This window comes from Lytechinus variegatus, chromosome 8 (assembly GCF_018143015.1).
Source record: "Lytechinus variegatus isolate NC3 chromosome 8, Lvar_3.0, whole genome shotgun sequence".
NCBI classification, from domain to species: domain Eukaryota; kingdom Metazoa; phylum Echinodermata; class Echinoidea; order Temnopleuroida; family Toxopneustidae; genus Lytechinus; species Lytechinus variegatus.
In genome coordinates, this window is record NC_054747.1 from 36,799,742 (window position 1) to 36,823,889 (window position 24,148).

At 37.8% G+C, this 24,148-nt stretch overlaps 1 protein-coding gene across 1 annotated transcript in view; it reads left to right on the forward strand.

Moving 5' to 3' along the window:
- The first annotated feature begins 393 nt into the window (after positions 1–393).
- The window catches only part of LOC121420450 (cilia- and flagella-associated protein 44-like), a 35,428-nt gene continuing 11,673 nt past the window's right edge, over positions 394–24,148 (forward strand). Inside the window, exons 1-25 of the mRNA XM_041615092.1 lie at positions 394–478; positions 3,142–3,231; positions 4,032–4,211; positions 4,674–5,166; positions 6,297–6,459; positions 6,841–7,160; positions 7,659–7,938; positions 8,446–8,604; positions 8,906–9,053; positions 9,527–9,621; positions 10,361–10,570; positions 11,296–11,406; positions 11,824–11,976; positions 12,449–12,572; positions 13,325–13,434; positions 13,822–13,982; positions 15,008–15,329; positions 16,525–16,740; positions 17,231–17,361; positions 18,334–18,524; positions 19,481–19,641; positions 20,155–20,343; positions 20,865–21,049; positions 23,142–23,283; positions 23,746–24,017. Coding sequence (XP_041471026.1) covers positions 421–478; positions 3,142–3,231; positions 4,032–4,211; positions 4,674–5,166; positions 6,297–6,459; positions 6,841–7,160; positions 7,659–7,938; positions 8,446–8,604; positions 8,906–9,053; positions 9,527–9,621; positions 10,361–10,570; positions 11,296–11,406; positions 11,824–11,976; positions 12,449–12,572; positions 13,325–13,434; positions 13,822–13,982; positions 15,008–15,329; positions 16,525–16,740; positions 17,231–17,361; positions 18,334–18,524; positions 19,481–19,641; positions 20,155–20,343; positions 20,865–21,049; positions 23,142–23,283; positions 23,746–24,017 — 4,664 coding nt within the window. The 5' untranslated portion in view covers positions 394–420. The remainder of the gene's footprint in view (positions 479–3,141; positions 3,232–4,031; positions 4,212–4,673; positions 5,167–6,296; positions 6,460–6,840; positions 7,161–7,658; positions 7,939–8,445; positions 8,605–8,905; positions 9,054–9,526; positions 9,622–10,360; positions 10,571–11,295; positions 11,407–11,823; positions 11,977–12,448; positions 12,573–13,324; positions 13,435–13,821; positions 13,983–15,007; positions 15,330–16,524; positions 16,741–17,230; positions 17,362–18,333; positions 18,525–19,480; positions 19,642–20,154; positions 20,344–20,864; positions 21,050–23,141; positions 23,284–23,745; positions 24,018–24,148) is intronic.

Consider the following 24,148-nt stretch of genomic DNA (forward strand, 5'->3'; position numbering starts at 1 on the left):
ATACTTGTCGGATAAAACGTCCGACAAGGCCTGTCATGAAACGTTTCTTTGTTATCCGAGTGAGGATGCTTCTCAGCCAATAAAAATCAAGGAAAGTTGTCAGATCTGACAACTTGCCGGATGAAACTCGAAAAAAACTCGAATGATGCAGAAAAAAAATCACGTCACTTATTGATCATAATAATTTATGAATCTGATTTTGAAAGAGAATACTATTTTTATTTTCTTTAGATGTGGCAACTGCTCTTAATTCGTGTACAAGCAGTTTATAAATATGGCTCTGTTAAAAAACCGTCCACAACATTGAAAAAAAAAGAAAAAGAAGAGGAAAAACACTCCGATCCGAGCATTTTTTCACTTTATTACCTTTCAAAACTCAAGAGGGCAGCAAACATTGCAGCATTTTGGTGCGCCTGCGCAATGGCAACCTTGGCAACGGGTAACTCCAAAATGGAAGACGAGCAACAGGTGAACGCAGGTAAATAGTGGTTATTTTTATCGTTTTATATCACAATTTTTTATATTTTGTGGGTTTCTTTGATTGATATTGGATGATGATGAATCGGTCTGTAATTGTATTTGCTCTGTAACTTTTTGTAGTGAGGCAATCTTGCTGTAAGAACCTTAGAATTGTCATAGGTTTTCTCGCTCTTTTTTCGAGTGATGCGTGATGCTGACAGTTCGTGTGCCCGGAGTTGCGGCGTAAGAGCTGTGCGGTCGGCCGCACCGCTGCGCTGCCACTGCATTGCAGCTGCAAAAGTGCAATCTCGAATGATGATGGCCTCTGTAGTCTGGAAAATTATTTGAGCTGACAATAAAGTAACAAATGCTAATTTATCAAATAAGTACATAGATACAATCAAGAACCTACCTTTCTTTGTGTCAGATCACGCAGATTGATCCTGTTTTTTTGACGTGAGTGTTGACATTTGACAATTTTTTCTTTTTTTTTGTCGAACATGAATTAGATCTATCATGATGTCTGTGGTGTGGTGAAGTTTAATTTACCGTAGGCATGAAGTTATATGTTATGGGGTGCTAAAGCTGCGTGGGTCCCAAAGCTACGCACATCGCGCCTGCAGTTTTAATGGCAAATGCGCACTCTGTATGTGGAACTGTGACTGCAGAGTGACGAACGATTCCTATTCAATTTTTTCTACAGAGGCTGCAGCCTGCAGTAAATCTCTGAGTCTAAATGCAGAGTAACCAATAACTGCTTGGAATTTTGGAGTTATATTCGCTTTAATTTCATTTTATCCTATAATTGAATATATTTTAGAAATTGAGGCACAGGAAATATACCCAGTTGTTGTGTGTCCGGACAATCAATTTTAGAAAGTCATTTGGAAAAATTTACAAGTGAAGTTTCATAGATTTTTAGTACAAAATGTTAGGATATATTGTAAAGAACAAAATAGAACATGATTACAACTATTGAATTCATATTTCTAGTGTATTCCAAAAGACAAAAAAGAAGGCTTCAAAATTATAAAGTGTCCGGACACCAGACCCCCCATCCTTCTATTTTTTTGCATGATAAATCGAGTGCGTAGCTTTAGGACCGCTTCTACATCGGGCGACGAAATCAAGAGGTGTTCGGAAAACACGGCAGGATTTTTGTATAAGTGAGTTTTGCGATATTTTCTTCTTGGTTAATGATCTTTAGAATGTTTGCAACAAATTAGTCAGAGATAATTCGTTGAAATATCAAAATCGGCATAGTTTTTATCGTTTGAAAACAAAGTGCGTAGCTTTAGGTCCCCCCATCATACACAACTAATTTTCCCCTCTGCAAATAGAACATGCTCAATAATAATGATATTTGCACCAATGTTAAGGCTTGGCCAAGTAAAAAAAGAAAGTACATGTAGTTGACTCACGTGCATCTGTTTTGGCCGACGCATGGAATACTTTACTATTTACTATTTTAAAAAATTGGCTAAAAAATATCAAAAAGTTGTGCCCTCATCTGTGCCCGCACCCTTTTTTTATTTCTTGATATTTACTATTTTTTTTTATGGCAGCTGAAAATAAAAAAAATACATAGGAGTGACAAGCGATTTGCTCTCATCTGCTCTTTGATCGCTCTCGCAATGACCCCAAACAATTTCCAAGTCCGATATTGGCGAAAACTGCGATTAAGAAAATGAATTTGCTTTTGTTTTTTATTGGTAATCTTGGAGATATGATCCTAAGTTAGCGAGAAAATAAAGTTTGCAAACTCAGAAAAATCAGAGATTTCTTCATTTTTTTGTGCATTTTCGGGGATCCCGCTTCCTTAATCTGAACAAATCTATCGCGTGTTTGGAAATCTTGCGCAGATGAACGCAATTTTAAGGACCTAATTTATATTTCAGCGGGAATTATTGGTGAGTGATAATGCATGTTGATGTGATCGGTGTGTGTTGCGGTGATTGACTGTGCTTGGCATGTGTTGCGTGTGCTGCGGTGATGGGATTGACTGCGACAGCGCCACAGCCATGTGAAATGAATAATTTTCTGGCGAGATGGATTGTTAAATCTCCAACAGCAATGCATTGAATATTAAAAAAAACTTATATTCAAGTGAGTTATTTATTATCAAGATATTGAAAATTATGAAAAGGATGATTGTAAGTACATTGTACCAATTCTGTTCAAATTTGATAAACTTAATCCTTAAGCTATTGAATTTGATGGACAATTGAAAGTTAGTATATACATTGTAGGTATAGATCTTGATCTTACTTATAAACATTAAGTGAACAATGAACAATAAAATAAATAATTGTTTAACAATTAATAACAAAGAAAAATAAATAGTAATCGAATCGAAAGTGTACAAGCAAAACACACTGCGATGCAAAACTATGCGCTGAATCCTCAAAAAAAGATTACCATACTAATTTCAATTTGAATTTATTAACTTCATTCACTTTGACATGAACATTTTGGTTTAACAATTAGCAGTACCAGTATATATATCAGGAATACATCAAGTCATCAACAAATTTTATCACCTAATATATTTTCAAAAGATTTCCAATTAATAGAAAAAAAATATATACATGCATAATTATGTTCAAAACTCATTTATTATTGATATTGAGCATGCATCAATCACCTAAATCGACCCAAAATCAACTTTGTGTTTTGTCACAGATCCTGCTGCAAATGATGATCAGCAGGAAGAGACTAATGCTGAGCAAGAATCAAGTAATGACGCTGCACAAGAAGACACAACAGAACAAGGTACATTTTCAAATTATTATTTACTAGTACCCTGTTTAAGCCTGTTTACAGTGGGTGAAATGCCGGCCCAGGAGGTAGAAATGCAGTACCAATGCCCTGATTCTGTTAATGTAAATTATGTAAACCTGTTTTGTTATTTGAACTTGTGTGATTTAGATCTACCTATTGACAAAGGTACTACAAGGGGAAGATTGCATTGTACAGTACATAGAGTGCGCAATGAAATGCTCGGGAAGAGCACCCCACATCGTTAAGTAAGTAAATCTTCACCAGCCTTCACGTATCACCACTTTTGGTTGTATACAAAACATATGCAGGAAATGGTGGAGGGGTGGAGGAATAGATGATTTATACATTTAAAGATTTTTTTTTCTTCTAAAATTAGAAATGAATATATTTTAGAGGTTTTTGGGTAACAAATTATGGAATTATTCCCATGCTCCACCCTTGTGCCCTCTTCCAAATCCCCTCTCTCATTTTCCCCATATGTTTTATGCACAGCAGCATGCCGATGTGCGAAGGTTTGATACCGGTAACTCAATGCTAGTTGGCACCCTTCCCCATGAGCATTAATCAAGTGTTTAAAAAAATCCCTGAAGTGTCCGATCTTCCCTTTGTCATATCTTTGCTATTGATTAAATTATATTAATTGTCCAATCTTGATCTGTGTTCCCTTCATACATTAAAGGAAAGAAATGTATGTTATATATTTGCATTTCATGCTCTTCTTATGCATCAAAGTTATAAAATGATGTCTTAATTCTATGTCAGGATTCAAGATTGTTATCCTTTCATTACAGCTGCTGATGGAATTGCAGAAACAGCTGAAGTGAGTCAGGAGGGTGGGGCAGATCCCCCTGCATCAGATGATGCCCCCCAGGAGATGGAGGGGACGGGGGAGCAGAAGGCAGAGCAAGAAGGGGACGGGGAGAAATCAGATGGGGTAGATAATGTGCCTGAGGATGGTCAGGCCCCAGAAGGTATGTCTAATTTTTTTACTTCCCGCCTTGAAAGGCTTGATAGGCTTTTTTTCTATAGTCAAAGCCTATTTTCGATGGCAGAATATGTATCCAGGGGAGAGTTTCATCAACATTTCTGTCCGGAAAGTTGTCAGACCTGATAACTTTCCTTGATTTTGATTGGCTGAGAAGCATTGTTTCTATGGTAACTGTCGGATAAAATATAATGAAGAATCATACTTCAAAATACTTCAGTTATCATTCCCAGACAATAATGAACAATTTGAGTGTCAAATGAGTTAATAAATGTACTGTTTGTGATTTGTGCTCCAATCCGCTATCCATAAAGTAAACCAGAACTTTAAACCAGGGTTTAATTTAAACCTGAGTTCAGAATACTGGCCAATGTGTTTAATGTGTGTGAGGTATAAAAAATATTGATCAGAATAATAATAATGGATGAATATGTCATTAATTTTGTAGCAGATGCCAGCCAGGGCGCAGAAGACACACAGCAAGTGGCCCAGAAAGAAGGTGAACAAAGTGCAGCAGAGGTTGGTGATGCCCCTGCTGCAGAAGGAGCAGCAGAGGGTGACACACCCCAGGAAACACAGGGTGACGCAACTCAAGAGACACAGGGTGACGCAACCCAAGAGACACAGGGCGAGGGACAGGTTGAGACACAGGGGGATGAATCCCAGGAGACACCGGCAGCAGAGCCCCCATTAGCACCTTCCCAGACCCAAGAACCACAAGCAGACAGTGGGGATGGGGCACAAAAGCCCCAGGATGCACCACCCCAGGAGCAGACTGAGGGTGGGGAGACACAGGCTGATGGGGGCGGGGCAGAGGGAGAGAAAGAAGAAGAGGATGAGAATCGTATCCCAACTGATTTCTATTACAACTATGAAGAACACAGCTCCAAGCCAGTTATTGCTGAGGATTCTGGTCTGCCAGATGACATGCTCAAATTATTGTATCCTTTCAAAGATTTTTTTTTAATATTGTTTTTTTTTCTGTTTTCAAAACAAAATTCTGACCTAGTTTATTGCAAGTCGTGTTTTACTTCAGTAGATGATGATTAATTGTGTTTTCAACAACCATTTTTTTTATTTTTTGGTGGGTCACTCCCTTTTGTCTATGAGAACATTATTTTACATCGTGAAAAATTATACATTTTTAGGGACAGTGATTTTCCGCAATCGCGGAAAACGGACAAAATTCATGGAAAAGGCTTTTTGAAACGGAAAGTGGCATTTCAAACGGAAAATCACGGAAAACGTAATTTCCCTCAAAATACACAGAATAGCAACAGAAATTACTCCAAAATAACAACAAAATGAGAATATTAAATGGCCACAAAACCCCAGAAAACACGATCTCACTTCGCTACAATCATGACAATTCACACATCGTGACTGCTCTCGACATCAGCACACTCGATAGTACCCCGCGCCCGTACCTGGCTGGCCGGGTTGAGCCTCATATCGTTCAACTGCACGGTCGTGTGTTGCTGCCCTCTACGTTTGAAGATGTAACAGCACGATATCGTGGTCTTAAAATCCAAGATGGCGGATTGGCGAAAGTCGTTGACTGATGATAACGATGTCCAAAAAATCCCAAAATTATCGATGAAATTTAATTTCACCGTAAAATAATGCTAATTATGTGAAAGGTGAGGATGTATGCATGCTAAATGTGTTTGAAAAATTATTAAATGCACCCGCATAGATCCGATTAGAACGGATTCTATTGTGTTGTTGGTACAGTAGCAGATACAAATTTTGGCCAGTGCGAGTGTACGCGCTGTGATTTTGCTATTCAATGTGTAAACGGAATTGTCACTTTTCCGTGTGTACAAAGTCTATGGGGAAACGGAATTTCCGTTTTCTGACATGCTGAAACGGAATTTGAGATTTTCTGAAACGGAAAAGGCCATTTTTTGAAACGGAAAGGGCCATTTTTTGAAACATAAAATCACTGTCCCTACATTTTTTAAAAGTTACATTTGGATTGTAATGGGGGGGGACGTGAAAACTGGATTTAATTGAAACCTCTAATACAGTTTAATAATACCTTCCTTGACTGTTAGTCTTCTCTCACCAGTCACTCATTTGGATATGACTGCAAGAAGCTGTCCAATTTGTACATGTTGGATGCCAACACAGTCCTGTTTGCAGCTGGTAACATAGTCCAGATTTTGAACCTTGTGACCAAAGAACAGCGATATGTCAGGACAACAAGTGGTGGTGGTGTTGGTGCCATAACGGTAAGTATCATGTAAGATGTGCTGGGGGGCTGTTAAAATGACATTTCAGAAAAGTTCAGAAAAGCTGTATTACAGAATTACATGTATGGCTACCTCATTTTGTTTGAAATGGTTTTCTCTTCTTGTGTAGCAATATTAAAGGCAAAAAAGGCAGCCTCTTGCATAATAACCCTTCTAAAGATATACCTTTTATTGAGATGCCCTCAAAAGTTTAATTTTGACAGAGGAGTTTAAATACTCATCTATTCCTTTTTCATAAGTATTTATCATTCAGGACCTCAATGTAACACAAAGTTTAGCAAATCACCATGCAATTGATTTGTACGAGAGGTTACTTGTGCACAATATACCAAATGATTTTGTTGTTAATCTTTCTGATAGGTACACCCAAGCCTCAAGTACTTTGTGGTCGCAGAAAAGGGGGAGATGCCCAACATCATCGTCTACGAGTACCCTTCTCTCAAGCTCTACCGCATCCTGAGAGGTGGGACCGAGAAGGGCTACGCCTTTGTGGACTTCAATCCTGCAGGGAATCTCCTGGCCTCGGTGGGTTGCAATCCTGACTTCATGCTGACCCTTTGGGACTGGCAGCAGGAGAAGATCCAGTTGAGATCAAAGGCTTTCTCTCAGGATATCTTCAGGGTGACGTTCTCCCCGGAGAACGAGGGACAGCTGACGACCAGCGGCACAGGACACATCAGGTGAGGGTCGAGTGTATCAATTCTCCCCGGGAAGTAGTTTTTACGTACCACCACAATTTTTTTCAATCCCGCTACGAAATGGTGTTAAAGCTTTCCAAGATATTGGGATGAGGTGCAAAGTTGTAGAAAAAATATTGTGGCCTGCACCCAATGAGGCGATATTGTATTATTAGAGGCTGATGAATTAAAGAAAGAATACTGAAAAATCCTTCCGCTAAATCCTAAACTCATAATGTGTTTTTGTTCAGTCAAGGTTGATATTTATTATCATGGGAACATTTAAAATATGAATAGCAGAATTCATTAAATCTTTATCAGGTTAGATCTTTCAAAATTTATGTTTCCATCTTTGCACTGTTCCCAATTGGAACCGTGCAACCTTTAATTCGGTTTACAAAACATTACTGTTATAATACACTACTAGTCATGATGTCAAATGAAACATTGCTGGATAGTACATTATTATCGTCACACATTTTATTCTACATATTCCCACAGATTCTGGAAAATGGCCCACACCTTCACCGGACTCAAGCTGCAGGGACAACTGGGCAAGTTTGGTCGTACAGAGATCTCTGACATCAGGGGCTACGTGGAGCTACCCGACGGCAAGGTGCTCTCTGGGACAGACTGGGGCAACATGCTCCTATGGGATGGCGGTCTGATCAAGGTTCAGATTAGTCGTAAGGGCAAGAAGCCCTGTCATGTGGGGCCGATTGAACAGTTTGTGATGGATGAAGGGGAGCTCATCACCATTGGTGCTGATGGATTCATCAGGGTAAGTCCGGTTATTCATTCTATGGTTTCATAAAGCTGTGGATAGAAATTTTGTTTTAAGATAAATGCCAGTTGTGGTAATTATTTCAAAATGGGTTCGAACAGAATCCAATGAAATGGCCACCCAAGTGTCTGTTTTGCATTTAATATGTGCTAAAGGATTCTGGAAGAAAGTGTGTAACTGCTGATATATAAGCTAAATAAGCATGGGATTCTAGTTAAATGTCAAGTATTTTTTCTAAGCAATGATAAATTACACTCTCCCACATGTACTTATCTTTGTTGGTAATCTACAGTGTGATAGATATTCAGATTAGATTTCAGGATTTCACAAACTTCAGTTTGTACCAGATCTACACCCAAGATAATATAGTGAAAATTATTCTTGGTAAACTTACAAACTTTCTCATGAAATCAGTGTTTGCTACTTCAAGTTTACAATATTGTGTTCCACTTCTAAAGTTATTTGACCCTCACTAATTGTAACTTGCCATTTGTTTTTCTCTAGGTATGGGATTTTGAATCGATTGACACAGCGGATTCCATGGATGAGTCTGGTGTCTTTGAGATGGATCCAATGAATGAGCTCAAGGTTGGCAATGATGTCCATCTCATGTCCATGGTCAAGTCTGTTGACCCTGAGGTACAGAGTCTCTGGTACGGTCAGGTAAGTCTCCATCTCTTGCTCAATTTGTTTCCAAACATATTTCAGACTGATTACGGTACCTTGTTGAAAGTCTTTTGGAGCAGGTGCCAGCCAGGGCAAAGAAGACACCCAGCATTTTTTTATACTTGGAATTTCTTATCAGTAATTAAGGGACAAGAAAAAAATATTGCAGATTATATCCAAAATCTCTTTGACTGAAGTTGACTTCAGAATAGAGGCCACATAGTCAACTTTTGAAAGTAATTTCAGTATGAAAACCATTGATATCTTCATGATTTTTTAATTCTTTTCTCTTGTACAGGATGCCAATGGTGGGATCTGGAAGCTTGACCTGTCGTTCTCTCACACCACCAAAGATCCTGAGAAGCTTTTCTCTTACCATGCAGGAGAGATCACTGACATAGCAACATCACCAGTCTCCCAGCTCATCGCTTCCACTGCACATGATGGTATGTCCATCCAAATTTTTTATCAAAAACACAGGTTGCTGGCCCTATGGCTGATTTAGTCACGTATACAATTCTATATATGCGCATAGAGATCATGAATATCAACTAAGTACCATATTATTATTATTATGAATGATATCAGACATTGCTTTCCTGATCACACAACATCATATCACCCCTGCTATAATCACCCATGACTGCGTTAATTTCTTTGAGGACAAATGTTGAATGAATCTTAGTTTATTATAATACAATGTAAAATATTGAATGGAGAAGTGAAATCCACTTGGTGCACATTCATCAAGAACTACATAGAGCTGTTTGACTGCTGTAATGCAAAAGTTTGAAATGTCCTAACTTTGATAATCACACAAATGATTTTGATTTTCTTGAGTAACTCCAAATGAACTGTCATGGACAAGGTCGTTCTCGTAGTTATGTAATTACTTTATCATCATCTTTCTGTCATGTAGCAACCGTTCGTGTGTATGACAATGTGTCCAAGATGCCTCTGTGCCACTCCAATTTCAACGCTGGATCAACCGCCCTGCTATGGCTGCCTCAAATTGTAAGTTGAACTGACTTAAGAAATATTTATTTTGTACTTTCATTAAACTCTCATTGAAATGGGTAGCTTGTCTTGAATGTAGATAGTAGTATGTATATGTTTATTATTCAAAGGCATAGACTGACATTGATTTGACTTTAAAAAAATATAAGCAACGAGAACACATTTTACAACTGTCTGTGATAAATTACAAAAATGAATCCCAGAAAAAGAAATTGCATCAGAAAATCGTTATTTAGTGCTATAAATGTGAGATCTAAAGTGATCAGAAACATCTAAATATCATCACACATGTTTTTTAATGACTCAAAGACACAAAATTATAAAAGGATGGTTTGCGATTTTCTTAAAGCTATTCATGTCATAGTGGTGGATCTCAGGGTTTTCTGGTTCTTATACATTTATGTACTTACATGTTCCATCTTGGTTTGATAATTTTTCAAAATGACTGATTGCACAGCCAGCCAATTCTTTTAACAACCATAGACCAGAGGAACTTCAATTATACCTGATGGATGTTTCATAAAGCTGTTAGTAAGATACGCATGACTGGTGGCCCCTTCTTGAGCTAAGTGATACATCCCTATGTTATTGAGTTAGGACATAAGTCAGTAGTTCGTAAAGTTGTACATAATTTTTACGGGCAGCTTTATGAAACACCCACCAGTTTGCTGACCAGTTCCAAGCATGTGCCTATTTCCTGTGACTCTCAAACATAAAATTCGCTCGTTATTTACAGATTGACCCTAAGGGGGCATCCGTCCTGGCCGGATTCAGCGACGGTGTGGTCAGAGTGTTGGTCATCGCTAGACAGGACCATCAAGACCACCATAAGAAGGGCCATCAGCACCCTCAAGCTCAGCTGATCCTCAAGCAGGCCTTCAAGCCTCACACCAAGGCAGTTACTGCTATGGCTCTGGACAATAAGGGAGAACTGCTTGCTTCTGGGGTAAGCACTTCATTTTCATACTGTAGATGGTCGTAATAATGATAGCGATAATATGCAACATGTGTTAATAGCAGTATTAACTAGTGAGTGTTTTCATAGAGAAGAATGAATCTGTAGGGAGGCTTCACAATACACCATGTATTCTTTTGTGGCCCTTGTTAAGTACTGAAAAGGACCACCCAACTCAAAGTTTGGACAAGTATGTTCTTGCCATCTTCAGGAGAAATTAGTAGCGCTTAATACAATGTGTGTTAGTGATTCATATTACTTTATAGTCTTGAGCACTGCTACAATGATCAGGTGCTCTAGCATTCAGGGATTCCTTCCTACCCGGAAGCTGTTTCATAAAGCTGTTCTTATTTAGTTATGCAGGACTTTACACACAATTGGTGACCCTATCTTGTGTGTAATGATAGATCATAACTTGTAGCTGACTAAACACTAAGAACTTTTCCAGTCATGTGTAGAGTTATGCATAACTAAACAAGTGGCTCTTTGAAACACTACCCAAGGACCCATTTACTTCTCCTGGGTTTCAGTGCTACAGTGAGATATGAAAACCGGGCCTTGTGGTTCAAAGTGTAGAGACTTCTCAACTGAGTGAGGGCACCACTAGATCATGTTTTTACACTTGACATTTAATCATGATAACATTTTCATTCATGTACACTGCTTAAAAAAGCACTTTTTCTATTTTTTCATATGCATAATTTTTGTCCTCTTAGGGAGCTGATGGAACCGTTTTCTTCATGTCAGTAAGTGATACCTTCAACCCTGTAGGGTACATTGAGACACCCGGACCAGTAGCACACCTTACATGGGCTCCCGGCAACTTTGTAAGTATACTTTTATTTGCCAAGCATTATTTACATACTGCAGTACATTTGTGTAATGGAAATTTTAGTTTTACAAAGATTTACTGCATCATGTATGTATTGTATATCATTGAAGAATACAGAATTTAATGTTTATAGCCAGGCAACTATGATACCTGCAAATCAATAAATATCACTTGCTGAATACTTAAATGTGCTTAGCATCTATCCTTTCGTCCATGACCTTGATGTTGGACCTTTGTAGAGGAAGAATACATTGCTGGTGTTCCGTCAGAATAGCCAAGTTATTCATGTCACTGCCATAGAGCCAGGAACCTGTGACACTTTCAAATCCATCAATATTACTTTGAAATGTCTGTAGATCCCTTCCTTTAATCCATGACATTTGACAAACATTTGATTTTTTAACTGTTACAGGAAAAGAACACACTTTTGGTGTTCTGTAAAAATGGCCAAGTGATGGAGGTCACTGCCCCAGAGCCAGGTTCCTACGACACCTCTAAGACCTTCAACATCACCGGCCTTGAGGTCAGATCCTTCACCTTCAACAGCATCAAGTCAAGACTCAGGGTACGTATCCGTCCACTGATTAACACCGTGGCAGACTTCTCAGTTGTGGCTCCTACAATTTGGAATCTGTTTTCTTCTAAGCTTATCCTGCAGGATGATTATGCCATGACACATATGTTCCATAGATCTCAATATGTCGGCTCACTCTCAAATGGGTTAAGAAGTCATTCTTCTCATAGTTTTTTCCAAGACCTACAATTCTGTTAATATGTAATGAAGTCTGATTGATTAAGCAATGCTGAAGTCATTAATTTCAGCTATTGATGCATGTATTTCCAGTTAGGTTGTCTGTTGTAAAGACAGGTGCATGAAAGTAATTGAAATTAAGGTCTTAAATAATTTATTTTCCAAGTTGATAAGTAAAGGAAGATTAAATGCTGATTATGCATCAAAAAGTTAATCTTCCCAAATCATTAAATAAAGGAGTAAACCATACAATGCATCATCAACTTTTACCTTTTCAATTTGATAGAGAGAAGAGGAAGAGGAAAGGAAGAGAATTGAAGAAGAGGAGCGGCAGAAGGAGAAGGAGAGACAGCGACGTATCCGCCGAGAACGAGGACTTGAAGATGAGGAAGAGGAGGAGGAAGAAGAAGGTAAAGATAAGTTATCCTGTAAAGTCCTATCTTAGACTAAAGCCTATTTTAATTTCTGGTACAACCCCAAAAGTGCATGTCACTAATACCAGTTCATCATTAGATTAGATGTCTCAACATGCATTATTCTTATTTTCACACACAAAAAAAAGGTGGTGGGGAAAAGATTCAGTGCTCCTAAAACTTTTGAGAGATTGGAATGTAAAGTAATACTCATAATTGACATGATGACCCCGTACCAATGCTTTTGATGACCTTGAAGGGGTGGGAGATCTAAGTTTTCTTACATAAAGCTAGCATTCAATATTGCTTGTTTGTAAAAAGATTACAGTGAAGTTGAAGAAATAAACCAAATGAACTTGTATGAATTAAAAAAAAACTTAATTACTGGAGACCGATCCTTTTCAATAAATGATGGTGTGAGACAATCTTGAAATAGTAGGAGGATCGAGGGTATTTGAATTCCAGTTCATCGTTGCTTAGCCGTGAACCAGAATAGCCTGGTGGTTGAGTCGCTGCCCGGAAAGCAGTAGATGGCAGGTTCGAATCCCACTGGTTCCAATTTCTTCTGACTTATGATTTAGGATTTTCATACAGATCGAGCATACTGATCTTATGATTTTCATTACAGATCGAGCATACTGATCTTAAACAAATAGGAGTAATGCCGAAAATTTGTTAAACAAATTAATCTTGGAATAGTAGACCAGCACACCTCTCACCTATTGCTTTTCTGCCTTTCCTATGTTTAGAAGAGAAAGAGGAGGAGGAACCCAAGCCATTGTACATCCCAGAAGAACCAAGCCCTATTCTCTTTGGAATGTATGCTCCAAATGATCCAGATACTTTCTGGGTTTCCATGGTGAGTAAGATTTATCTTATGCTGAACTACCCAGTTTTTGGTGATGCAGGAATTAAAAAAAAATAGAATTTCATGTTAATCAATTTTAGGGTGCAACCTAGCTTACAGGGGAATTGGCATGAATTCACATTAACATTTGATTGGTTTATTGTAAAGAAAAGTTTTTGTATGGAAACTGCAATTGGATGCACACATCACTCTTGCATATGTTATGTGTATGCACATGTACCATTTACTGCTTTCTGTGTGTATTGTGGATGAATGTGACTTGAGTCAAAGTTAGCAGTCCTTGGCATATTACTCTAGTCAAACATATCAGGCATAGAGTTATATAATTGAAAATTACTCCCTTGCATTGATATACATATTTTTTTTTTTTTTTTCTAGGGAGCTTTTGATGCAGGATATCTGTATGAATGTAAGTTCTACAATGAGGAGGAGAAGACTGCTCTGATCAAGGACAGCAGAGAGAATGCTATCAATGAAGCCAAGAGAGCTATACCTGTTCCTGGGAGTGATGATATCCCTATAACATGCATCAACTTCAAGTAAGGACCATTCTGTTCATCTCGTTTTCTTGATTTATCCCACCCGGGTGCTACATAAGCACTTGCCCGATTGCCCGGGGCAAGTAAAAGTTAGAGTCGGGCAAGTGTTATGGAGTAAAGACCAAAACTACTTGCCCGAATTGGGCAAGCAAATTCTCACAGCAGAATGACCAAAATTAGGGTCAATATGATATGTTGTCCTTAATTTGGGTCATGGCAGGCAAGATAAAATCACTTTAGAAAAAGAAATGCAACAACAAAGTAGATCAGTTCATGTCAAAAGAGAGAAAAAACTCAATGGTTTATGAAACCACAAAGCTTTATTTTGAAGAGGCAAAACTTTTTTTTTCAATGATTTTTTTTTTCAGGCAAGTGGAATAGATTTTGGGAAAGTAAATTCCAACTATTAAAAATTTACTTGCCCGACCGGGTAAGTGCTTCTAAAAAGATATGTAGCACCCTGCCACCCATTTGCTTTCTTTACCACTAGATTGTATACAAGTATGTCATGGATGATAGAGTTGAACATCCATACATGTAATATTTTCATTCCAATTCTACTTGTGTATTTAAGTCAAAGCTGCCCTCCTAAGACAGATGAAAGCTTATTTTGTCTTGATGAAATATAAATCATGCACGAGTGTGAAGATATAAGCTCAAAGGTAATTGAGGCAATGAATTTTAGTTGATACATTTTTATTTCAATTGTTTATATTCATTTCATTCATTTATTCAACAATTAAAGGAATAAACAAAGCGATATAAAAGATTCACAAAGTTAAAAAAAACAAAAAAACAGAAAATACCTAGAGAGCCTGGAGACCCCGGAGAAGCATTGCTTATAAATATGAGTCACTTTTAAAACATGAAAAATTATTCAAAAAGAATAAAATTACTTAGAACAAAATAAAATGGAAAATTCATTGTTTAATGATATGTACAAAGAGAAATATGTAGAAATGGTGTCATTTGAAAAACAAGAATAACTATTTGACCCTACTTTGCATTCTTCTATCCACTTCTAGTTCTGAAGGCACCCATGCCCTGATGGGAATGGAAGATGGTGTCATCCGCATCCAGTCCGTCCTCCAGGACGACACCGCCAAGAACGCAGAGAAACGACCTTTCACCTCCTCCCAGGCTGACCTGAGCAAACTTGGCCCTTACTGGATGCTCAACGTCCACGACAATAACTACGGTCGAGTCAGCACCATCAGGACCAGTTTTGATGATAAGTTTGTGGTGTCCAGCGGAGGTGACGGTAATCTCTTCATCTTTGAGATGATGAGCGATGAGAAGATTGAGGAAGCCAAGGCAGTTGCTAGAGCCAAGATTCCTTCTGCCAGGGTAAATATTATACAATTAATGCACATTTATGAGTGTGTTATGACGATGCAGCACACTCGAGGGTATTTACAATTATGCGAAAGCAAGAGGCGCTTGCGCCGAGTGCTTTTGCATAATATTGTGAATGCCCGAGAGTTGCTCGCATCGTCACTAACATCACGAATCTTAAAATGTGCATTAATTGTTTTATAAAACGGGTCGGCAAAATGAATTTTTCATGGAAATCTTGTTCAAATCCCTCCAACTTGTGTACGATCGCACAGACAAAGAGATCACAAGACTGTCAATTATGACATCACAGGCGTATCTACTATGCGCACCTAAGTAAGCGCATCAAAATCCTAGCCAGCCTTACTGAACGCGTATCAGTTTTTACGTGCTATTGGAACTAATGCTGCACAAAATTTGCACAGCATGAACACGTGACTTGAATACGCACTCATCATTGGCTACATCCTTGAACCCGTTTTATAAATTTGATTATTCATAATGACCTCCCTTGCTAGAAATGCAATGATTTACTACCTTTCTTGAATCAAAGGGTGAAGACTGTTTAATGTTATCTTTGCAAATTGCATTAATAGTAATTGCTCTGATTGTGACACATGAAGAACCTATAAGAGAAACTACAAATCTGCTTGCCTTTTTACTGTGTAGGTGTTATTTGCAAGATTGCTGCATGTAAATGATTACTATTTGTTAACTTCATTTAAAAAATAAATGTATATCTTTATACAATTGAGCCAGCAATAGGCTTGGAGTTGATGGGGGGGGGGGGTGTCATATCAAACTGAATATTACTGCATAGGAAAGTCTCATTTCTGGTACCCATCGTACAAAGATTTTGCGATAGTCTCAAATTAAACTCAATTTGATCAATCTAAAATTGTGAAGTTAAGGAATGAGAAGTTTGTATTGATTGCATTTTGAGTTTGATCCAAATGTATTCCAAGTCTTTGGACATCTGGGGAGCATGTCATGAAAGGACTTGTCAGACGTTTTATCATGATGTCCTGTTTAATCCGACAGTTACTATAGCAACAGCGCTTCTCAACCAATGAGAATCCAGGAAAGTTGTCAGATCTGACAACCCTGATATGACAAGAGTGGAGTATAAATTTGCCTGATGTGGTTTAAAGAATTATCTTCAACAATATAATTCCGAACATCTTATTACATCTCTGTTGTCAAATAGAAAGAGGACGAGGAGCGTAGAGTGCTTGACATTGAAAACAAGGAACATTACAGTATTGAACTGGAGAAGCAGAAGGCCGAACAGGACAAGAGGATGAAGATTGCAGAAGAGAAGAAGCTTGAAGCGAGAAAGACCATCGCCAAACTTCGAAGACAGTTCAAGAAACTCCTTGAGAGAAATCATGAACTGCCCTCCCATCTCCAGCTTGAGAGAAAGGTAATTGACAGGCTATTAATTGTCACCCATACATAAGTATATCAATGATCATATAAAAATTGAAAATTTGGGGCACTTTACTGATCTTTGCAACAATGCGAATGCAGGTTAATTGATAAGTAACAGCAATTATACCAACAAAGTATTTTACTAATGCTTACTCAGACATGTTACATACTAGCTACACATGAGATATGACAATAAAAAGAGATGTTGCCTCATTTAAATGATCTAGGAAAATCTGAAGCAGTTTTAATAAGTTTTCCATTACACTTCATACTACTGACCCATTTTATAAACAAATAATGCACTAAATTAAAATTATATAAGTGCTTGTATCTGAAATATCCACAATATCATGCAAAACCAATAAGTCTGAGTGCCTCTTGCTTGTAGAACATAATATCCCTCAAGTTTCCCTCAACTGCACCACTACTAATGCTCTCATAACTGCATTATTTGTACTATATCGTTTATTAATATTTTGTAGGAATTTGAGATGGATCCTGGTATAAGGCGAGAGCTTGAGAGACAGACGGCTGAGAAGATTGATCTAGTGAGGAAAGAACTTGCTTGGGAGGCTGATAAACATCGCGTTGGGCTGGAGAAACTCAGAAAGAGGTAAAGTTGACACTGGTGTGATTTGACCCCAGGGATCGGTAACACAAAGGTTAGCAATGATCATAGAACATTTTTCTGCGATTGATTCCATTGACTACAATGTACAATCAATGGTAAAGATCAAGCGTACAATCAATCAATAACCTTTGTGGTTGAAATCTGGGTTCTTTCGTACAAAGAGTTATGATTGATCCGATCATTCACAACTGTGGAAAGCTAGAAACTTTAACATATAACCATCATGTTTATTCAAAATATTTTCTAGATATGATGTGAAGTCGTACATTAATCGATTTCTTTGAAATTCAATGTACTTTTCTTTGCCCATAAAGGACATTGTGCAATTTTCCTGGAGAAATAGATTATGACATTGTTGGATTTCCATATAATTTAAGTTTATCGGATCAATCGTAACTCTTTGTAATAAGACTGGGCTCTGCATGGGTTCTATCTTACAAAGAGTTGTGATTGATCTGATCACTCTCAACTACGAAAAAACTATCAATATCATAATTATTCATAGAAGCGATGTAACCAACTTCCTTTTAACAGACAAGGAGGAGCATTTTGCTTTTTGAAGCGATGTAACCAACTTCCTTTTAACAGACAAGGAGGAGCATTTTGCTTTTTGAAGCGATGTAACCAACTTCCTTTTAACAGACAAGGAGGTGCATTTTGGTTTTTGACGGCAGTATAAAATACAGTATAAATCATAGAATGCACTTGAACTAAATGTGCATTCTACTTGATGGAGTTGCAAGTTGTTCCTGGGGGTACCAGCAAAACATCAAGTTTTGGAATCAAAATCTACAGCGTATGCTTTGTTATCAATTTTGTGTCGTTACATAAAGATTCAATGAAAAGCAAAAACTAATCCTACATGTACTTTTGCTACTTTTTGCAGTCAGCAGTTACTCAACTCTCTATCTGTATGTATGCATGAACTTCATGATCCATTTTGTCTCCTTACAGATTCAAGGATGAGCTAGAGTGTGAGCGTATTGTGGTGGTAGCAGTCAGGTCATCCCATCAGGTCGCTACCTATCGGACAGCAGAGCTCAGCAAGGACTTCCTCCTGCAGAAGGAGGAGTGGAGTCGAAAGGCGACCATGGTGTCAGAGAAAACCCTCTCCAGGGACCCGACAAGAGATCAGCTGATACCTGGTAGGTGAATGGTGATGGTGATGATGGTGGTGGTGATGGTGATTGATGATGATGGTGATGCCAGTGGTGGTGATGATGATGATGATGATGATGGTGATGGTGATGATGGTGATGATGATGATGATGGTGATGATGGTGATGGTGGTGATGGTGATGATGATGATGATGATGGTGATGATGGTGATGGTGATGATGGTGATGATGATGATGATGATGATGGTGATGATGGTGGTGGTGATGGTGGTAATGATGTTGATGATGGTGATGATGATGATGATGATGGTGATGATGATGATGATGGTGATGATGGTGGTGATGGTGGTGATGATGATGATGATGGTGATGATGATGATGATGATGGTGATGATGGTGATGGTGGTGGTGATGGTGGTGATGGTGGTGGTGATGGTGGTGATGGTGATGATGATGATGGTGATGATGGTGATGATGGTGATGATGGTGATGATGATGATGATGGTGGTGGTGATGGTGATGATGATGATGATGATGGTGATGATGATGATGATGATGATAATGATGATGATGATGGTGATGATGATGGTGATGGTGATGATGGTTATGAAGATGGTGATGGTAATGATGATGGTGATGATGGTTATGATGATAGTGATGGTGATGGTGATGATGATAATGAGGGCCATAATGACGATGCCAATAATGATAATGCTGGTACATGTAGTAATGACAATGAATACGATGTTGATAGTAATAAATATTTGTAGCGATGACTCTGATTCTGATGGCGCTCATGTTTCTAATTATGCATGCTGATAATGAAAATGATGTTGATAGTGTAGCTTTTGAGTTGAATAACAACGAGCAGATATGTAGAAAAAGTACCTTAAATTAGAATGATCATAGCTTATGATAAAAAACAGTGATGATATAAGGTCTCCCAGTTCTCATCATTCCATTTATGGTATTCTTACTATAAGGTCAAGCTAAGGTCAGCGAAACTGAAATCGATTCTGGGACTGTCCCTGGTACCCAGACCAAGAAGGCCACAGTGCTGACCGGTAGACTAGGTGAGAAGGTCAACAAAGCCCTTCAGAAGGCTGAAAAGGTCAAGCAGAAGAGGATGGCAAGGGCCAAGCAGGTAAGATTGAAATAATTCACATTATTCCCGATCAGGGTCAGCTTAATAACATTATTATCAATAAGCATTTGTGAAATCTGGGAAGTCTTTCACGCAGCAGAAGTGTATCTTCCGTTTTGACCTTTGTCACGCCCAATAGCGATAATCAGGGGCCTGATCCAGACTTGCTTGTAATCAATTGCAACTCAAAAAATTGAAGACTACGTTATTTTCAACCATTCAAATTAGCATATTTCAGGTTTTCACATTTTGTTAGTTGCTGTCAGTGGCAAGGCCCTAGGTGGTTTTATCAATCAATTTGGTGAAAAACCAACCCAATGTCAATACCTTTCGACAGTTACAATTTCTTAGATGAATTTTTCAAAATGAATTTTGAATCACCTTGAGACCATTTTACTTTTAAGTTTATTCTACTTCACATGGACTTTTTTTTTTAATGTGAATTTTGCCTCAAACACCTGTAGTCCATGTTGGAATCATGTCTCAAACAAAATAATCTTGCTTTCCTTGCAGTGGAATGAGCTGAACAAGAGCAAGCCTCCTGAAGACTACGAAGATCCGGCCGATGTCTTAGCCATCAAGGAGGCTCAGGACCACATGGGTGACTTCAAGCTCAAGACGGCCAAAGACTATGTCGTCCCTGAACACCTTCGCATGAATGCCCTCAAGAAACGCAATCAGCTTCTCACTCTAGAAGAATTGGTATGTAGGCCTATTGATTTTTCTTGAAATTTGAAGAGACTTTTTGATACATTTTGATACATTATAATGGTTCTTTACTTTACGAAACGTAAATCATTTCGCAACTCTAATAGAACTCTTAACTAGAGTCAGCTCAGAGTTTTAGTGGTACTGACCTTCGCCTTTCAATCAGAGTCATATGTTCAAATCCTAGTTCTCTTTCACATTCACACACTATATGTTGTCCAGATCTACACCCATTAGATGCAGATAGAACATTGTTGCATTTTCATTTATTTGAATGTAGGATAAAAGAGCATTGTCGATTAAATGCCTTGCTCATTGGCATAAGTTCCGTGGTGAGGAATCAAACCCTTGACTTTCATGTTTCTAGTCAGATACTCGGCCATGGCACTGCACAATTTGTTCTGATAATACAATGACTTTAAATATCAAATTCATGAACAAAACCTTGAGCAAGAAAATTAAGCTCAAGAGAATGGAATCAAAAGACGTTCTCTCTCTCTGTCTCCCTCCTCCAGATCCACACCTATAAGATGCAGATCAATCGACGGGTGATCCGGCTCCGTGACAAGAAGGTCTCCATGATCCAGGAGATTAAGAAGATCCTGGAGGAGTTGGAGGACATACAGTCTAGTCTCAAGGATGATCAGAAGAAACCGGTCCCAGAGCTACCAGTTCTACACCCATTTGAGGTCCCAGAAAAGTAAGTGTAGGACATATTGCTCCAACCTCAAGTAAGGTTTTGTGATTTTTTTCCCCCCTTTTTTAGTATAAATTTTAATATTTTTTTTTAATGTTTTGGATTATTTTTATATGTGAGTTAAGGATGTGCCCAATCTCAGCATGTGCAGAGATGTGATGAAATATTTTTATCTAGTTAAAAACCTTTTTTTTTTAAATTTCAATCCAAATGAAATTGCCGTTATCATTGTATAATGTATTTGAAATTAAATGATTAAATTGAGTAATCCATTATTTGGAGATAATAATTTTCAAAAGAACATAAAGTATAAACGAAATAAAAGTAATTTTATATGCCTGATTTCCGCTGATAGAATTAATGCCCTATCCCATTCTTGTTGTATATCTTTTAATTCTACAATCGTTTCTTGTTCAAAAACCAAAAAAAAAACATTTACTGTAGTGTTTATACTATAGGCAAAATATAGGTGATGTAATTGAATCTTGTTTTTAAAACATGTTTAGAGAATAATTTCATTTCTCCCTAGTTTAAGCAATGTTGATCCTGTCTTAACATTAAAATACTTTACAGTTTAAAGAATGAAAATGCCCAATTTATTTTGAACCATTCTTAAAGTAATTTTGCAATTTCTTCTTTCTTCCTTAAGGAAACTAGACTGCTCTCGCGAAACTCTCCTTGAATTTAATCAAAAGGTTAAATTCAAGGAAATTTTCCTCAAGAGTCCACCTAAAACAGGGTATATCACATTAAACATGATTATTCATGTACATCCATGTCCCCATATACAATATATATCCTAAGCATGTCACTTTAATATATCTGTGCAGCATACACTACACTCCATATTTATATGAGTTCATCTAGATGTAGGAATAGACCCAAGCTATTTTACATTGTACATGTTATTCAGGATTATGTACATAATGACTCTGTTTTTTATTGTCAACACATCAATATGAAATATATATCAGTGTGTTGAGGAAGATATACGTTGGTTTACATGTTAATCTTTATGAGCGGCTGTGCGAAATTGATGTGAAACTCTTTAGTTATGGGAAATAGCATGTGCATGTATTGCTAAGTGGCAATTAAAATTTTGTACCAGGAGGCCATTTCATAAAACCAATCGTAAGAGTGACTTTAAGAACGACTGGTGATCCTTTCTTGTGGTAAATGGTATTAAACATTAAATGTTCATTGGTGATTATTTAGAGCGTAAGAAAGGTTCACCAGCCGTTCTTAAAGTCACTCTTAACTTATGAAGAGCTTTATGAAACACCTACCAGCACTGCTGTTTGTATTTTATTAGGTCATCAAAAGGGACTAAAAATCGACGCATTATAGTAGTAGTAGTTGCACATTGTCCTTGGAAGTATGTCTATGTATGTCTTGTGACATTTAATCACACGTTGTCCAAATGCATTCTTTACATTTCCATATTTCTCAAGCATTATCACCCTTTAATGGTTTCACAGGGATTATTCAGATTCTTAGCTATACGGTTTCATTTTTTTCGTTTGTATTGAATTATACATTATTTATTGTGAGATATTAATGTTTATTCATACACATGAATGTGTTCTGCATTTCAAAGATCGTCACTTTTTATTACCCGACACACACAACACCATCACCAATTTGTTTATTAGAGGATACATGTCACAAACTTTAGATAAAATGATAGATTTGGAATTTATTAGAAACAGTTTGCACATTGAAATGTGGAGTCAGTTACATTCTATCATGTATATATGTATAAAGCTGAACGTTATGATTTCTCAAATCAAAATATTTGTTTTATGTAATAGTAAACGACCATCAGAGTTATTCGACGAAGTCTGTTTTATCAGATACTTACTGGTAGTTACAGTCAAGAACTTGTGCTTTAAGGTGAATCAAACATCAAAGAAACATTTTTTATCCGACAACCTATATACTCATATATTCTGTATATTTTATAGGTGGGGGCGTCGTGGTGTAGTGGTTGACACTTGTCTTTCAATCTGAGGGGCGTGGGTTCGATTTGTGGTTTCCTTATAAAGTGATTTCTTTTGCATGCAATAACACTTTCACATTACCTTTGCTATTTCAGGAAGTATGAGTACACCCGCGATTCCTTGATGAAGTTCCGAGAGGAGATGAAGGCTAAGGAGCTTGCTAAGATCACCGGGGGCGAAGGAGGAGGATTCGGAGGGGGCTTTGGGGGCATGGGTGGGGGTAACGCCCCAACACAGGTTAGTTCTCAAACTTACTGAAATATTTTAAGTTACCCTTGATGAGTAATAATGTCTTGTTTATACTGTATGAGCTGACATTTTTATGATGTTTATATTCACCTTCAGTTTATTACAATTTCTGAGCAATTAGATGACATCAGAATTTTGATGGAACAGATGGTCTATGTGCTGAACTAGCAAAAAACAGTGCGAATAGTAATTATTTGCTTGCTTGGAGACATTTATAGCTGTGCCAGTAAGACATTGACTTTGAATAATGGGGCTGAAAATTCTTGTGATCATATCTTAAGCCCTTTTTAAATGATTCCAAACAAATTTAGGCTGTTGATGTTTTCTTCATGCTCCTCTGAGATATGAAATAAAATTAAATCAAATGCAAAAAAATGTGACATCATTACTTCAACACTCTGTACAAGAACATAAATGTATTCTCTTTGTTTTTCCTTTTTGCAATAATAGAAAGCAGACACAAAGGGCCCTAACCCGATGCGCAAGTCTGCCATGTCCTACCGCAGTGGAACCAATCTGGTGACTCCTATCCCGTCCGACCCTTCTCTTCTCTCCCCACTGGAATACCAGCTGAAGGAAGTCCATTTGATAGACATGCTTTACAGGCAGGATCAGCTGTTGGGACGCGTCGAGGAGCTGGTTACCAACTTTGACGCCGAGCTTCGTCTCCTCCGCCATGAGAAGTTCAACCAGGATGTGGACCTGAAGAATGCTGATCTGAGGTAAAGTTCTGTTATCAATTCATTTCTGCTCAATTTTGTTTGTATCCTATTGGTGATGAGAATGATGATGATGATGATGGTGATGATGAAGATGGTGGTGATGATGATGATGATGAAAGTGATGGTGATGA